The 16,461-nt window shown below is 55.0% G+C and overlaps 2 protein-coding genes and 1 long non-coding RNA gene across 3 annotated transcripts; 1 reads left to right on the plus strand and 2 right to left on the minus strand.

The window, feature by feature from the left end:
* The first annotated feature begins 529 nt into the window (after positions 1-529).
* Positions 530-10,502, plus strand: LOC145534180 (uncharacterized). Its single transcript, XR_014074315.1, has 2 exons — positions 530-724; positions 8,283-10,502. It is a non-coding gene; the product is annotated as an uncharacterized LOC145534180 (long non-coding RNA).
* LOC145533924 (uncharacterized) lies at positions 2,757-7,063 on the minus strand. The gene is made up of 3 exons (XM_081561273.1): positions 4,374-7,063; positions 3,662-3,974; positions 2,757-3,409 (listed from the first exon to the last, which is right to left on the minus strand). The coding sequence occupies exons 1-3, from the start codon at positions 4,608-4,610 to the stop codon at positions 2,781-2,783; spliced, it is 1,179 nt and encodes a 392-aa protein (XP_081417399.1). The 5' UTR covers positions 4,611-7,063; the 3' UTR covers positions 2,757-2,780.
* Positions 10,428-12,537, minus strand: LOC145533955 (uncharacterized). Its single transcript, XM_081561307.1, has 3 exons — positions 12,045-12,537; positions 11,333-11,645; positions 10,428-11,080 (listed from the first exon to the last, which is right to left on the minus strand). Exons 1-3 carry the CDS (start codon positions 12,279-12,281, stop codon positions 10,452-10,454), a joined length of 1,179 nt encoding a protein of 392 aa, XP_081417433.1. The 5' UTR covers positions 12,282-12,537; the 3' UTR covers positions 10,428-10,451.
* Positions 12,538-16,461: the final 3,924 nt, after the last annotated feature.

Consider the following 16,461-nt stretch of genomic DNA (forward strand, 5'->3'; position numbering starts at 1 on the left):
CGAATCAGACACAACTGAGGACACAAAAATTCTATAGCTTAAAACACTTTTTGGGGTTGGGGGGGAGTGAAAGGGGGGGATGTGGGTTTTTTTGTCTTATATAATAGCCAAGGGAAATCTAGTTTAAACCTAAATTCACATAGACGGGAAAGGTATAGCTCTCCGTCACCCTATTAAAAAAAAAAAAAAAAAACTACTAAACTTTTCTGAAAGTTTATTTAGTAGCTTCCTTGAGCAGTTCATTGTGAAGCATTTTTTTTTTTTCTGTGACATTGGCCTCATTAAAAAGCACGGTTTGCCTTTACTGGATAATTCTGTTCATTGGTTTCTTAGGGAACCTTGGTAATATTTGAGTTTCCTGGGGAGTATGGTCCCATGACCTGGCCCTGGCCAATCGGTGCGTTCCACCTCCCTGGCCACTGTGATTGGCTCCGGGCTGGGGCAGTGCCCAATCGGGGCCCAGGGCCGGGCCTCCCGTTGGAAGCCAGGGGAAGACGAGCTGTCGTCCTGCTGGGGTAGGGGAAGGGGTGGGGCCGGGGGAGGTCAGGCTCCAGCAGTGGGAGGGGCGTGAGGCCCGCCTGCGGCAGTTGGTGACCTTCCTGCTCCCCTCAGGGCAGAGCCGCCGGCCTGAGAATGAGGGCGCTGCTGAGCCCAGGGCCTGGGATGGCCCGTTGCTGCTGTGGTCCCAGAGCTCCACCCGAGACCTGAGGGAAGCCGTCTGCCCGTGAGTCCTCTCCCGCTTGTCTGTCAGCTTGTTTGAACCATGCTGGGTTTTCTGCCCAGCTGGCTAAGGGGAGTCCCTGGAAATGCAAGGGTGTGGGTTTTGGCAGACTTCAGGGAAGACATGCCAGATGAGCCTGGGAGACTCCAGCTTAATCTGGATTCAGGAGATATCTCTTCGGGCCAGCTAGTAATTGTAGGATAAGCCTAATGAGTCTTCACAGGATGAAGAGAGTAACGTGCCAAGGTAGCAATCGATGTCCTCATTCGAGAGGATGAAGCTGGTGCTCAGAGAAGGGGGGAACTTGGCCACAGCAAGGAGGTGTGCACCCAGACAGAACCCCCAGATCCGGCCACTGGAGCTCAGGGAGGCCACTGGTGTGGCTTGTCCCTGTGGCAGGGGCCGAGGCACGCAGCCCACCCTGATTCCTGCGGGGGCCTGACTTGGGAAGTGCCATCTGGTAGCTTTGAGACTCACCAAACCAAATTGCACTGGAGAGAGGAGGGACACCTTCCTTCATCCACCCCCCACCCCCGCCGGATTCCCACATACCCTGACCCCTTTCTCCCGATTTCGGAGCCATTTCCAGAGTCCCGCTCATATGACCTCATTCGAAGTGCACTGTGGACGAGCTGCCATCTGCAGCTACTACCACAGCGGCCAAGGGCTTTAGCTCCCGACTACCTCCCTTCCTTTGGAACTTGGGGGCCCTCTACTCCCCACTTGCACACCACAGACCTTTGCTGAGGATTGTGGGGACCCTCACTCAGTTTGCAGTACGTTGTAGCCATCCCTGTCCTCTCTATACCTCCCTTGAAACTCAGCTTGTGAGCTCCTTTGGAGCAGCGTGGCCCACCTGGCTGCAACGGAAGAGACACAGCTGACAGTGAAACAACAGCTTAGATCTGAGACCCGGAAAGCTCTGTCAGAAGGGACCTCCCTCTTCACACCGTAGAGGCTGTAGGAGGCGCCAGGCTTTCGAACCAGTGCTGGGGCCAAAATGACTCCACAGCTGTTTTCCTTCCTGGGGAGGGTTCTGGCTCGAGTGGGAATGGCTCAAGTCTCCTAAGGTTCTGCAAGCCCACTGTGTGCAGATTCACGGTACACAGAGAGGAGAAGGTGGAGTCCTGCCCTGTAGGTGGTCACAGCTCACGGATGAGCCAGGCAGGCAGGCAGGCAGGGCATGAGAACACCTGAGCTGCCTTCATGAGTGAATGGTGTGGGGGCAGAGGAAGAGAAGCCGGTCTGCTCCCTCGTGTGGTGCCCCGGGCAGGTTGTCCCCAGAGGAAACCCTTACGACGGTGAGGACTATCACTGCTGTTTCCCAAGGGGTTCCGTCGGTGCGTGTCTTCCCCGGAGCGGTCAGGCCGTCTCTCAAGTACACGGGCCATGGGCATTGCCTCTCCTTGGAACTTCCCATGTGTTTCTCTTTTTTATGGAACAGTGATTTTCTAGAGGGGTTCTGGGCCACAAGGATGTTGGGTCATTTTCTAGCCTTCTGTCATGAAGAACGCTTTCCTGGGTGTTGGGGTGGTTTGTTGTTCCAGCTCCCTTTCTTGGCTTCTTTTGGGAGCTGGTGCAACAAGACGAGCTCAGCCTCTGCCTTCTGGCTGAGATGTCACCCTTGACACAGCAATGCCTGCCTGGAGATAATGATGGCAGTTGCCAAAAGGGCTTCGTTTGGCACATGGTATCTTGAAAGGACGTACACCGTCCTTTCAGATATCAAAGGCTAGTTCAAATGACATACAAATGAGAACTCTCCAATGGAGTCTTACAGTAGTTGGAGAGTCCAAAAAACACTCCGTCAGTCATTTCACTGAGAGTCATTGATTGGGGACACCAAGAATATAGGAAGGAATGCACAAAGAAAGGATGAAATTGTGTTCAGGATCGGGGGAAGGGATGAACAGGGCGTGCTTGCCTTGAATCCAGGCTTTGTTGGGGGGTGGGGCATAAAGATCAAACGGGTCTGAAACTACAAAGTGGTGATGGTAACACAGTATCACCAGAGTTACACAACAGTGTTCCCAAATTGCAACAATGATGAAAAAGTTTACTAATCCCAACTTAACCAACAAAAGTACAGGAAACCATACAAAAAATAAAACATCACCAGAAAGGTGGAAACAAAGCAAATGCAAAGCAGTTCAGGGGAAAGGAACTCCATGTCCCCTGGGGGCAGACCGAGTTGCCAGCGTCCACGGTGAGCAGACGGGGATGGAGGCTGCAGAGCCGACCGCTCCCCTGGACGTGGTGTTTCCGGCAAGGGCTCTGGGTGTCTGTCCAGAGCGGGGGCTCGTTCTCCCTGCAGGGGTGGGTGAGTCATCGTGGGCGTCTGGGTGTTGCGCGGGAGCCAGGGCAGGCTCTCCCTGCCGAGGCGGTGACTCCTCCTCTGCCTCGGGTTCTCCTGCCAGAGCCCGAGCAGGTAGAGGTGCACGTGGAGGTGGAGGTTCTGGCTGAGGGGGTGGGACATCAGTGCCTGGGGCTGGGGGTCCTGCAGGCATGGAGATCCGATCTGCCCGGTGTGCTGGCCAGTACCCAGCTGGCCTGGTGTCTCTGCGAGGGCAAGTCTCGGTTCTCCATCTGCCCTCGGTGGATCCCTGGGTCCTGCACCTGGAGCCAGCACCTCTGTAGGGACAGGTCTGGGAAGCGGAGCCTGGTTCCAGTTGGAGGCCAGTGCTAGAGCTGGGGGAGAAGCAAAGTTTGCCCACAGGCCAGCCTTGGCATGTGCGTCTCCCGGGACAGAAAGCTTCCAAGAGATTCCCAAAGAATACCCAGCGTCGGATGTCTTTTGGGACTGAAGTGTGCAAGATGGGGGGCGGGGGGTGTGAGGCCAGCGCTTGCTGCAGGCCCAGCAGCAGCTTTCGGGGACTCGTCCCTGTGTAGCTCAGCACCCCCTCCCCACACACTCCCGTGCACCAGCCCCAGCGTCCTCACCTCTGTGCTCTGGCGTGCTGGGCTCCAGGTCCTCCTGCTGCCTCAGAGGCCGGGGTTCTCGGGACTCTGGGTCGGAGCCGGGTGTGCTGAGCTCCGTGGCAGCCTCAGACTGGGCCGCCGGGTGTATCCTGGGCGGTGTCTCGGCAGCAGGCCTTCCCCGCCTCCGCTTCTCCCCCGGTGGGGCTGATGCCTCCGTGGGCACGCTCACCTGGAGCCTGCACTGGGCCTCACGGGCGGGGGGGTGGTGCTCCGACCCCTCCCTCCGGGAGGTGGATGGGGTGTCCCCGTCCTCGGCCTCATCACGTGGGAAGCTCTGCAACGACAGTGACCGTCAGCCAGCCATGCTAGGAGTTTTCCGAGCTGGGCCTGGGCAGTGGAGCCGCTGCTTCTGCCTGCTCGAACTTCTCTTCCCAGAAGGGTCAGAGACGTGTGTCTGCTCAGATCCCCACCCGGGAGGAAAGAGTCCCACCTGAGGGTGTGAGGTCCGCCTGGGCGGCCGCCGCTGCCCGCACTCTCCCCATCCCGCCCAGCCTGCTCTCCCCTGGGGTGTGGACACAACTTGTCCGCAGGCTTCTGACCCCACATCCGCCTGGGCTTCCTTGAGGGAGACACACCCCAAGAAACCCGCATCCACACACACAGGCAAAGGACCCGGTGTTTCCGGGTGGCATGGGAGAGGCGGCCTGGTCCGTCCTGGGGCTCCCCGTGTTACCTTTCTGTTTCTCCGGGCAAAGGGCCAGAGGCCTCTCGGGGGTGTCCTGAGCCAACGTCGACAGGGTGCCCGCGCACACTGCCTGTGAGCACTCCTGAGGCCCCGGCCTCTGGGCAGGGGCAAACAGCAGAACATCCTGGCAGCCAGTGAACTGGCTGGGGGCTCCTCTCCGCTCTGGAGGCCTGGATACCCGGGCTGCGGGTTCTGTTGGGTTCTGTTGCCGGCAGGTGACATCATCTCCTGGGGTTCGTGCTGAGGTCCCTTCCCCAAAACTTCCCAAGGGAATCTCTGGGTTTCTGACTGCTCGACCACCCCCCTTAGGCCATGTGCAGGCACAGTGACACCCACACAGCCCAGCCCACAGCCCTGGGGAGGCCTGGGTTCAGCCAGGGCCTGAGCTCCGAGGACCCCACTGCTCTCAGACCAGGCTCCTTCTTCTCATAAGTGGTGTGGCCCTGGACAAGCATATGCCCCTCAGGGTTGCCCCAGTCTCTCCATCTGCAGAGTGGTGGTCATTCTCCCATCTGCTTCCTAGGTCTGTCGGCCTACGAGCAGCTCCATGCCTTTCCACCTGGGGCCGATATCACGTGGAGCTTGTGCGCTGAGACTTCAGAAAGAAAGATTCCATCCAGGGCTGACACAGCACAGAATGGGGCAGAACGAGGCCTGGATGTGCCGTGGTACCCAGGAAAAGGCACTCCCCCTCCTGACTGTTTTGAGACCCCGCATCCAAGTTGGAGGACCGAAAGGAAGACTCGAAGGTCTCCCTCTCTTATAGAAAAGAGTAGCCAACTTTCTGCTCCTCTGTTTCCATTGAGATTCTGTTCAAGTGTCCCAGCTCGGCTTCTGCGGGTGGCTGAGCTTCTAATGGCTCCCTGCGTTCTTGTCTTTTCCTCTCCAAACCTTCCGTCCTTTTCCCCCTCCTGGGGTGGAAGGGCGCTGTCATTGCTTCTACCTTCGAGGCAGATTGAGGAAAAGTCTGGACCGTCGACTCCTTTCCTCTCTTTGGTTCCGTGTCTCTCTCTGGCTGTGTCCCTCTCTTTTCCTTTCTCAGTTCCGTCTGTGTCTTCCTCTTTCTCTCTCGTGTGTGGATGGATGGATGCTAGGGATGCACATGTATATGATTAGATGAGGGTTATGTTTTAGGGATAGGTTAGAGGGAGAGAAAGGCTTTAGGTCGGAGTTGGTCATGGGGGAAGGGTCAAGGGTGGTGGTGGTGTTGTTTCTTGGAATCTGAGTGCTGTGCATTCTTCGTCTCTTTCCATATGAACCCCTTCTCAGATACACCACTTGCAAGGAGTCTCTCATGTTCTGTTTCCTATCTTTTGCATTTGTGAATGCTTAGCTTCTCTGTTGTGAAGAGGTTCCATTGGATGGAAACCCATGGGTGTACTTCGTGTACCTCTTTGCCTTACTTGAAGAGACCCATTTCGACCTCCGCCCAGCAAATGGCAAGGAGACTCTGATGTTAAGGAGCCTTTGACCTACGCTTCTTTCTAGCTATCTCATGACATCAGTCTTTAGGGTGAGGTTTTCCCCCTATATTGAGGTGGTATGAGATCAAAACCAATAGCGTTCTTCAGATGTAGCTGTCTGGTTTTCCCATGGACATTGATTGAAGAGGCTTTCTTGTTCCCATTTGGATATTCTCCCCTTCTGTGTCAGAGATGAGTTGACCATGGATGCTGGGGTTTGTTTCTGGACCCTCCACTTTATTCCATCGATCTGGATCTGTGTGTGTTGTTGTATTCCCAATAGCATACTGTCCTGCTGCTGCTGCTGCGGCTAAGTCACTTCAGTCGTGTCTGACTCTGCGTGACCCCATGGCCTGCAGCCTACCAGGCTCCTCCGTCCAGGACGTTTTCCAGGCAAGAGTACTGGAGTGGGTCGCCATTGCCTTCTCCGATACTCTCCTGAGGATCCTAGTTTGGTCGTCTAATTTCCTTTCACACAACCTTGGATGTCCGTATCGGGGCTTTTTCGTCGGATTGTATTGACAGTTTAGGCTCTTTTCTGTCTCCGTACCCCTTTTGCAATTCTTTGTTCGGTGCGAAAATGCATTGGCATTTTGGGAGGAATAGCATCGAAGCTGTGGATTGCCTTGTGGGGCTGTGACATCATTTTCCCAATAGGAATTCTTTCCAGCCCTGAGCACAGCTTCTCTTTCCAGTGATTGGTGTGGGCTTGATCTTCCTTCTTCCATCTCTCGCCGTTTTGTGAGAACAGATCCATCCTTCCCTTCTGGGTTAGATGGACTGGTGGGTATCACTTCAGTGAATGGCATTGTCAGTGGGTATCACTTCAGTGAATGGCATTGTCAGTGGGGGTGATAATTCCCTTCTCGTTGGAAGACTTTGCTGTGAGTATTAGAAATGCAAGTGACTTCTCTTCCCCTTCCTCCCTGTCCATCTCTCAGAGCCACCGGGAAACAGAGGCCTCATCCACGGTCACACAGGCCTGAGGGGGTGCAACTAGACTGTTGTTTCTTCAGGCCCTCAGTGCTGGACATCATCCGGGATCCTCTGTGTGTGTCTTCCTCAGTCTGGTGTCCCTTCAGACCTTTCCCTAGTTTTCACAGGCTTGTTGTGTTGGTGTTCTTTGTCTGTTTGGAGACACATCCTTGATAAGCTTTGTGTTTCCACTCATTCGTCTCGCGATGTATGACCTGTCTTTTGCTTTTGTCATGAGGTCTTTCCCACAGTAGATATCTTTGATTTTGCAAAGTCCACTGTATTCTCTGGGTTTTTTTTTGTGGACTGGCTTTTAGTTTTGTGTGTGAAGACTCAAAGCACGTGTCCGGTTTCTGCTCATTGTTCTTCGAGATTTGTGACAAGTTTTCATGGCAAGTTTGTCTAGGGATAACTGGAAGTGAACTCGGTGTAAGGTGTCAAGTCTCCATCTCCATTCCTGTCATCCCCTGCAGTTTCCAATTCCCTGTTCCTGAGTGGTTTTAGAGACCTTGTGGGGAGTTTGGTTGCATTGGAGTTTGCATTTCCACCTTGATTCGATTCACACTGTTCTGCCCTCAGGGACACTGTCAAGGGGGAGTGAGGAGCAGCCTGCACTTCCAGCAGTGACCACACGGTGGGGCGAGTGCTGCTCTCCCCTCAGGGAGCCCCAGGCCACAGGCATCCCAGTGAGGAGCCAGCTCTGTGCTCAGCTGAAAGGAGTTAGTCTCTCAGGAGCCTCTGAGCCCTTGCCTTTGGATCACCCAGGGTGGGCATTTACTGGGACAGAAAAAATTGCCCTGAATTCCATGGACGGAAGAGCCTGGCTGTGTAGAGTTCGTGAGTTGCCGCGAATCAGACACAACTGAGGACACAAAAATTCTATAGATTAAAACACTTTTTGGGGGTGGGGGGGAGTGAAAGGGAGGGATGTGGGCTTTTTTGTCTTATATAATAGCCAAGGGAAATCTAGTTTAAACCTAAATTCACATAGACGGGAAAGGTATAGCTCTCCGTCACCCTATTAAAAAAAAAAAAAAAACTACTAAACTTTTCTGAAAGTTTATTTAGTAGCTTCCTTGAGCAGTTCATTGTGAAGCATTTTTTTTTTTTTCTGTGACATTGGCCTCATTAAAAAGCACGGTTTGCCTTTACTGGATAATTCTGTTCATTGGTTTCTTAGGGAACCTTGGTAATATTTGAGTTTCCTGGGGAGTATGGTCACATGACCTGGCCCTGGCCAATCGGTGCGTTCCACCTCCCTGGCCACTGTGATTGGCTCCGGGCTGGGGCAGTGCCCAATCGGGGCCCAGGGCCGGGCCTCCCGTTGGAAGCCAGGGGAAGACGAGCTGTCGTCCTGCTGGGGTAGGGGAAGGGGTGGGGCCGGGGGAGGTCAGGCTCCAGCAGTGGGAGGGGCGTGAGGCCCGCCTGCGGCAGTTGGTGACCTTCCTGCTCCCCTCAGGGCAGAGCCACCGGCCTGAGAATGAGGGCGCTGCTGAGCCCAGGGCCTGGGATGGCCCGTTGCTGCTGTGGTCCCAGAGCTCCACCCGAGACCTGAGGGAAGCCGTCTGCCCGTGAGTCCTCTCCCGCTTGTCTGTCAGCTTGTTTGAACCATGCTGGGTTTTCTGCCCAGCTGGCTAAGGGGAGTCCCTGGAAATGCAAGGGTGTGGGTTTTGGCAGACTTCAGGGAAGACATGCCAGATGAGCCTGGGAGACTCCAGCTTAATCTGGATTCAGGAGATATCTCTTCGGGCCAGCTAGTAATTGTAGGATAAGCCTAATGAGTCTTCACAGGATGAAGAGAGTAACGTGCCAAGGTAGCAATCGATGTCCTCATTCGAGAGGATGAAGCTGGTGCTCAGAGAAGGGGGGAACTTGGCCACAGCAAGGAGGTGTGCACCCAGACAGAACCCCCAGATCCGGCCACTGGAGCTCAGGGAGGCCACTGGTGTGGCTTGTCCCTGTGGCAGGGGCCGAGGCACGCAGCCCACCCTGATTCCTGCGGGGGCCTGACTTGGGAAGTGCCATCTGGTAGCTTTGAGACTCACCAAACCAAATTGCACTGGAGAGAGGAGGGACACCTTCCTTCATCCACCCCCCACCCCCGCCGGATTCCCACATACCCTGACCCCTTTCTCCCGATTTCGGAGCCATTTCCAGAGTCCCGCTCATATGACCTCATTCGAAGTGCACTGTGGACGAGCTGCCATCTGCAGCTACTACCACAGCGGCCAAGGGCTTTAGCTCCCGACTACCTCCCTTCCTTTGGAACTTGGGGGCCCTCTACTCCCCACTTGCACACCACAGACCTTTGCTGAGGATTGTGGGGACCCTCACTCAGTTTGCAGTACGTTGTAGCCATCCCTGTCCTCTCTATACCTCCCTTGAAACTCAGCTTGTGAGCTCCTTTGGAGCAGCGTGGCCCACCTGGCTGCAACGGAAGAGACACAGCTGACAGTGAAACAACAGCTTAGATCTGAGACCCGGAAAGCTCTGTCAGAAGGGACCTCCCTCTTCACACCGTAGAGGCTGTAGGAGGCGCCAGGCTTTCGAACCAGTGCTGGGGCCAAAATGACTCCACAGCTGTTTTCCTTCCTGGGGAGGGTTCTGGCTCGAGTGGGAATGGCTCAAGTCTCCTAAGGTTCTGCAAGCCCACTGTGTGCAGATTCACGGTACACAGAGAGGAGAAGGTGGAGTCCTGCCCTGTAGGTGGTCACAGCTCACGGATGAGCCAGGCAGGCAGGCAGGCAGGGCATGAGAACACCTGAGCTGCCTTCATGAGTGAATGGTGTGGGGGCAGAGGAAGAGAAGCCGGTCTGCTCCCTCGTGTGGTGCCCCGGGCAGGTTGTCCCCAGAGGAAACCCTTACGACGGTGAGGACTATCACTGCTGTTTCCCAAGGGGTTCCGTCGGTGCGTGTCTTCCCCGGAGCGGTCAGGCCGTCTCTCAAGTACACGGGCCATGGGCATTGCCTCTCCTTGGAACTTCCCATGTGTTTCTCTTTTTTATGGAACAGTGATTTTCTAGAGGGGTTCTGGGCCACAAGGATGTTGGGTCATTTTCTAGCCTTCTGTCATGAAGAACGCTTTCCTGGGTGTTGGGGTGGTTTGTTGTTCCAGCTCCCTTTCTTGGCTTCTTTTGGGAGCTGGTGCAACAAGACGAGCTCAGCCTCTGCCTTCTGGCTGAGATGTCACCCTTGACACAGCAATGCCTGCCTGGAGATAATGATGGCAGTTGCCAAAAGGGCTTCGTTTGGCACATGGTATCTTGAAAGGACGTACACCGTCCTTTCAGATATCAAAGGCTAGTTCAAATGACATAAAAATGAGAACTCTCCAATGGAGTCTTACAGTAGTTGGAGAGTCCAAAAAACACTCCGTCAGTCATTTCACTGAGAGTCATTGATTGGGGACACCAAGAATATAGGAAGGAATGCACAAAGAAAGGATGAAATTGTGTTCAGGATCGGGGGAAGGGATGAACAGGGCGTGCTTGCCTTGAATCCAGGCTTTGTTGGGGGGGTGGGGCGTAAAGATCAAACGGGTCTGAAACTACAAAGTGGTGATGGTAACACAGTATCACCAGAGTTACACAACAGTGTTCCCAAATTGCAACAATGATGAAAAAGTTTACTAATCCCAACTTAACCAACAAAAGTACAGGAAACCATACAAAAAATAAAACATCACCAGAAAGGTGGAAACAAAGCAAATGCAAAGCAGTTCAGGGGAAAGGAACTCCATGTCCCCTGGGGGCAGACCGAGTTGCCAGCGTCCACGGTGAGCAGACGGGGATGGAGGCTGCAGAGCCGACCGCTCCCCTGGACGTGGTGTTTCCGGCAAGGGCTCTGGGTGTCTGTCCAGAGCGGGGGCTCGTTCTCCCTGCAGGGGTGGGTGAGTCATCGTGGGCGTCTGGGTGTTGCGCGGGAGCCAGGGCAGGCTCTCCCTGCCGAGGCGGTGACTCCTCCTCTGCCTCGGGTTCTCCTGCCAGAGCCCGAGCAGGTAGAGGTGCACGTGGAGGTGGAGGTTCTGGCTGAGGGGGTGGGACATCAGTGCCTGGGGCTGGGGGTCCTGCAGGCATGGAGATCCGATCTGCCCGGTGTGCTGGCCAGTACCCAGCTGGCCTGGTGTCTCTGCGAGGGCAAGTCTCGGTTCTCCATCTGCCCTCGGTGGATCCCTGGGTCCTGCACCTGGAGCCAGCACCTCTGTAGGGACAGGTCTGGGAAGCGGAGCCTGGTTCCAGTTGGAGGCCAGTGCTAGAGCTGGGGGAGAAGCAAAGTTTGCCCACAGGCCAGCCTTGGCATGTGCGTCTCCCGGGACAGAAAGCTTCCAAGAGATTCCCAAAGAATACCCAGCGTCGGATGTCTTTTGGGACTGAAGTGTGCAAGATGGGGGGCGGGGGGTGTGAGGCCAGCGCTTGCTGCAGGCCCAGCAGCAGCTTTCGGGGACTCGTCCCTGTGTAGCTCAGCACCCCCTCCCCACACACTCCCGTGCACCAGCCCCAGCGTCCTCACCTCTGTGCTCTGGCGTGCTGGGCTCCAGGTCCTCCTGCTGCCTCAGAGGCCGGGGTTCTCGGGACTCTGGGTCGGAGCCGGGTGTGCTGAGCTCCGTGGCAGCCTCAGACTGGGCCGCCGGGTGTATCCTGGGCGGTGTCTCGGCAGCAGGCCTTCCCCGCCTCCGCTTCTCCCCCGGTGGGGCTGATGCCTCCGTGGGCACGCTCACCTGGAGCCTGCACTGGGCCTCACGGGCGGGGGGGTGGTGCTCCGACCCCTCCCTCCGGGAGGTGGATGGGGTGTCCCCGTCCTCGGCCTCATCACGTGGGAAGCTCTGCAACGACAGTGACCGTCAGCCAGCCATGCTAGGAGTTTTCCGAGCTGGGCCTGGGCAGTGGAGCCGCTGCTTCTGCCTGCTCGAACTTCTCTTCCCAGAAGGGTCAGAGACGTGTGTCTGCTCAGATCCCCACCCGGGAGGAAAGAGTCCCACCTGAGGGTGTGAGGTCCGCCTGGGCGGCCGCCGCTGCCCGCACTCTCCCCATCCCGCCCAGCCTGCTCTCCCCTGGGGTGTGGACACAACTTGTCCGCAGGCTTCTGACCCCACATCCGCCTGGGCTTCCTTGAGGGAGACACACCCCAAGAAACCCGCATCCACACACACAGGCAAAGGACCCGGTGTTTCCGGGTGGCATGGGAGAGGCGGCCTGGTCCGTCCTGGGGCTCCCCGTGTTACCTTTCTGTTTCTCCGGGCAAAGGGCCAGAGGCCTCTCGGGGGTGTCCTGAGCCAACGTCGACAGGGTGCCCGCGCACACTGCCTGTGAGCACTCCTGAGGCCCCGGCCTCTGGGCAGGGGCAAACAGCAGAACATCCTGGCAGCCAGTGAACTGGCTGGGGGCTCCTCTCCGCTCTGGAGGCCTGGATACCCGGGCTGCGGGTTCTGTTGGGTTCTGTTGCCGGCAGGTGACATCATCTCCTGGGGTTCGTGCTGAGGTCCCTTCCCCAAAACTTCCCAAGGGAATCTCTGGGTTTCTGACTGCTCGACCACCCCCCTTAGGCCATGTGCAGGCACAGTGACACCCACACAGCCCAGCCCACAGCCCTGGGGAGGCCTGGGTTCAGCCAGGGCCTGAGCTCCGAGGACCCCACTGCTCTCAGACCAGGCTCCTTCTTCTCATAAGTGGTGTGGCCCTGGACAAGCATATGCCCCTCAGGGTTGCCCCAGTCTCTCCATCTGCAGAGTGGTGGTCATTCTCCCATCTGCTTCCTAGGTCTGTCGGCCTACGAGCAGCTCCATGCCTTTCCACCTGGGGCCGATATCACGTGGAGCTTGTGCGCTGAGACTTCAGAAAGAAAGATTCCATCCAGGGCTGACACAGCACAGAATGGGGCAGAACGAGGCCTGGATGTGCCGTGGTACCCAGGAAAAGGCACTCCCCCTCCTGACTGTTTTGAGACCCCGCATCCAAGTTGGAGGACCGAAAGGAAGACTCGAAGGTCTCCCTCTCTTATAGAAAAGAGTAGCCAACTTTCTGCTCCTCTGTTTCCATTGAGATTCTGTTCAAGTGTCCCAGCTCGGCTTCTGCGGGTGGCTGAGCTTCTAATGGCTCCCTGCGTTCTTGTCTTTTCCTCTCCAAACCTTCCGTCCTTTTCCCCCTCCTGGGGTGGAAGGGCGCTGTCATTGCTTCTACCTTCGAGGCAGATTGAGGAAAAGTCTGGACCGTCGACTCCTTTCCTCTCTTTGGTTCCGTGTCTCTCTCTGGCTGTGTCCCTCTCTTTTCCTTTCTCAGTTCCGTCTGTGTCTTCCTCTTTCTCTCTCGTGTGTGGATGGATGGATGCTAGGGATGCACATGTATATGATTAGATGAGGGTTATGTTTTAGGGATAGGTTAGAGGGAGAGAAAGGCTTTAGGTCGGAGTTGGTCATGGGGGAAGGGTCAAGGGTGGTGGTGGTGTTGTTTCTTGGAATCTGAGTGCTGTGCATTCTTCGTCTCTTTCCATATGAACCCCTTCTCAGATACACCACTTGCAAGGAGTCTCTCATGTTCTGTTTCCTATCTTTTGCATTTGTGAATGCTTAGCTTCTCTGTTGTGAAGAGGTTCCATTGGATGGAAACCCATGGGTGTACTTCGTGTACCTCTTTGCCTTACTTGAAGAGACCCATTTCGACCTCCGCCCAGCAAATGGCAAGGAGACTCTGATGTTAAGGAGCCTTTGACCTACGCTTCTTTCTAGCTATCTCATGACATCAGTCTTTAGGGTGAGGTTTTCCCCCTATATTGAGGTGGTATGAGATCAAAACCAATAGCGTTCTTCAGATGTAGCTGTCTGGTTTTCCCATGGACATTGATTGAAGAGGCTTTCTTGTTCCCATTTGGATATTCTCCCCTTCTGTGTCAGAGATGAGTTGACCATGGATGCTGGGGTTTGTTTCTGGACCCTCCACTTTATTCCATCGATCTGGATCTGTGTGTGTTGTTGTATTCCCAATAGCATACTGTCCTGCTGCTGCTGCTGCGGCTAAGTCACTTCAGTCGTGTCTGACTCTGCGTGACCCCATGGCCTGCAGCCTACCAGGCTCCTCCGTCCAGGACGTTTTCCAGGCAAGAGTACTGGAGTGGGTCGCCATTGCCTTCTCCGATACTCTCCTGAGGATCCTAGTTTGGTCGTCTAATTTCCTTTCACACAACCTTGGATGTCCGTATCGGGGCTTTTTCGTCGGATTGTATTGACAGTTTAGGCTCTTTTCTGTCTCCGTACCCCTTTTGCAATTCTTTGTTCGGTGCGAAAATGCATTGGCATGTTGGGAGGAATAGCATCGAAGCTGTGGATTGCCTTGTGGGGCTGTGACATCATTTTCCCAATAGGAATTCTTTCCAGCCCTGAGCACAGCTTCTCTTTCCAGTGATTGGTGTGGGCTTGATCTTCCTTCTTCCATCTCTTGCCGTTTTGTGAGAACAGATCCATCCTTCCCTTCTGGGTTAGATGGACTGGTGGGTATCACTTCAGTGAATGGCATTGTCAGTGGGGGTGATAATTCCCTTCTCGTTGGAAGACTTTGCTGTGAGTATTAGAAATGCAAGTGACTTCTCTTCCCCTTCCTCCCTGTCCATCTCTCAGAGCCACCGGGAAACAGAGGCCTCATCCACGGTCACACAGGCCTGAGGGGGTGCAACTAGACTGTTGTTTCTTCAGGCCCTCAGTGCTGGACATCATCCGGGATCCTCTGTGTGTGTCTTCCTCAGTCTGGTGTCCCTTCAGACCTTTCCCTAGTTTTCACAGGCTTGTTGTGTTGGTGTTCTTTGTCTGTTTGGAGACACATCCTTGATAAGCTTTGTGTTTCCACTCATTCGTCTCGCGATGTATGACCTGTCTTTTGCTTTTGTCATGAGGTCTTTCCCACAGTAGATATCTTTGATTTTGCAAAGTCCACTGTATTCTCTGGGTTTTTTTTTGTGGACTGGCTTTTAGTTTTGTGTGTGAAGACTCAAAGCACGTGTCCGGTTTCTGCTCATTGTTCTTCGAGATTTGTGACAAGTTTTCATGGAAAGTTTGTCTAGGGATAACTGGAAGTGAACTCGGTGTAAGGTGTCAAGTCTCCATCTCCATTCCTGTCATCCCCTGCAGTTTCCAATTCCCTGTTCCTGAGTGGTTTTAGAGACCTTGTGGGGAGTTTGGTTGCATTGGAGTTTGCATTTCCACCTTGATTCGATTCACACTGTTCTGCCCTCAGGGACACTGTCAAGGGGGAGTGAGGAGCAGCCTGCACTTCCAGCAGTGACCACACGGTGGGGCGAGTGCTGCTCTCCCCTCAGGGAGCCCCAGGCCACAGGCATCCCAGTGAGGAGCCAGCTCTGTGCTCAGCTGAAAGGAGTTAGTCTCTCAGGAGCCTCTGAGCCCTTGCCTTTGGATCACCCAGGGTGGGCATTTACTGGGACAGAAAAAATTGCCCTGAATTCCATGGACGGAAGAGCCTGGCTGTGTAGAGTTCGTGAGTTGCCGCGAATCAGACACAACTGAGGACACAAAAATTCTATAGATTAAAACACTTTTTGGGGGTGGGGGGGAGTGAAAGGGAGGGATGTGGGCTTTTTTGTCTTATATAATAGCCAAGGGAAATCTAGTTTAAACCTAAATTCACATAGACGGGAAAGGTATAGCTCTCCGTCACCCTATTAAAAAAAAAAAAAAAACTACTAAACTTTTCTGAAAGTTTATTTAGTAGCTTCCTTGAGCAGTTCATTGTGAAGCATTTTTTTTTTTTTTCTGTGACATTGGCCTCATTAAAAAGCACGGTTTGCCTTTACTGGATAATTCTGTTCATTGGTTTCTTAGGGAACCTTGGTAATATTTGAGTTTCCTGGGGAGTATGGTCACATGACCTGGCCCTGGCCAATCGGTGCGTTCCACCTCCCTGGCCACTGTGATTGGCTCCGGGCTGGGGCAGTGCCCAATCGGGGCCCAGGGCCGGGCCTCCCGTTGGAAGCCAGGGGAAGACGAGCTGTCGTCCTGCTGGGGTAGGGGAAGGGGTGGGGCCGGGGGAGGTCAGGCTCCAGCAGTGGGAGGGGCGTGAGGCCCGCCTGCGGCAGTTGGTGACCTTCCTGCTCCCCTCAGGGCAGAGCCACCGGCCTGAGAATGAGGGCGCTGCTGAGCCCAGGGCCTGGGATGGCCCGTTGCTGCTGTGGTCCCAGAGCTCCACCCGAGACCTGAGGGAAGCCGTCTGCCCGTGAGTCCTCTCCCGCTTGTCTGTCAGCTTGTTTGAACCATGCTGGGTTTTCTGCCCAGCTGGCTAAGGGGAGTCCCTGGAAATGCAAGGGTGTGGGTTTTGGCAGACTTCAGGGAAGACATGCCAGATGAGCCTGGGAGACTCCAGCTTAATCTGGATTCAGGAGATATCTCTTCGGGCCAGCTAGTAATTGTAGGATAAGCCTAATGAGTCTTCACAGGATGAAGAGAGTAACGTGCCAAGGTAGCAATCGATGTCCTCATTCGAGAGGATGAAGCTGGTGCTCAGAGAAGGGGGGAACTTGGCCACAGCAAGGAGGTGTGCACCCAGACAGAACCCCCAGATCCGGCCACTGGAGCTCAGGGAGGCCACTGGTGTGGCTTGTCCCTGTGGCAGGGGCCGAGGCACGCAGCCCACCCTGATTCC

Source organism: Giraffa tippelskirchi, chromosome 14 (genome assembly GCF_054371585.1).
Source record: "Giraffa tippelskirchi isolate mGirTip1 chromosome 14, T2T-mGirTip1v1.2.pri, whole genome shotgun sequence".
NCBI lineage: Eukaryota > Metazoa > Chordata > Mammalia > Artiodactyla > Giraffidae > Giraffa > Giraffa tippelskirchi.

Bases quoted from the DNA above. Each gene is read 5' to 3' on its own strand.
- LOC145533955 (XM_081561307.1), bottom strand. From the start codon at position 12,281: ATGATGTCACCTGCCGGCAACAGAACCCAACAGAACCCGCAGCCCGGG. The intron at 11,646-12,044 runs GTAACACGGGGA...CTGTCGTTGCAG, and splicing joins TTGCCCGGAGAAACAGAAAG to AGCTTCCCACGTGATGAGGC. The intron at 11,081-11,332 runs GTGAGGACGCTG...CTTCTCCCCCAG, and splicing joins CAGCACGCCAGAGCACAGAG to CTCTAGCACTGGCCTCCAAC.
- LOC145533924 (XM_081561273.1), bottom strand. From the start codon at position 4,610: ATGATGTCACCTGCCGGCAACAGAACCCAACAGAACCCGCAGCCCGGG. The intron at 3,975-4,373 runs GTAACACGGGGA...CTGTCGTTGCAG, and splicing joins TTGCCCGGAGAAACAGAAAG to AGCTTCCCACGTGATGAGGC. The intron at 3,410-3,661 runs GTGAGGACGCTG...CTTCTCCCCCAG, and splicing joins CAGCACGCCAGAGCACAGAG to CTCTAGCACTGGCCTCCAAC.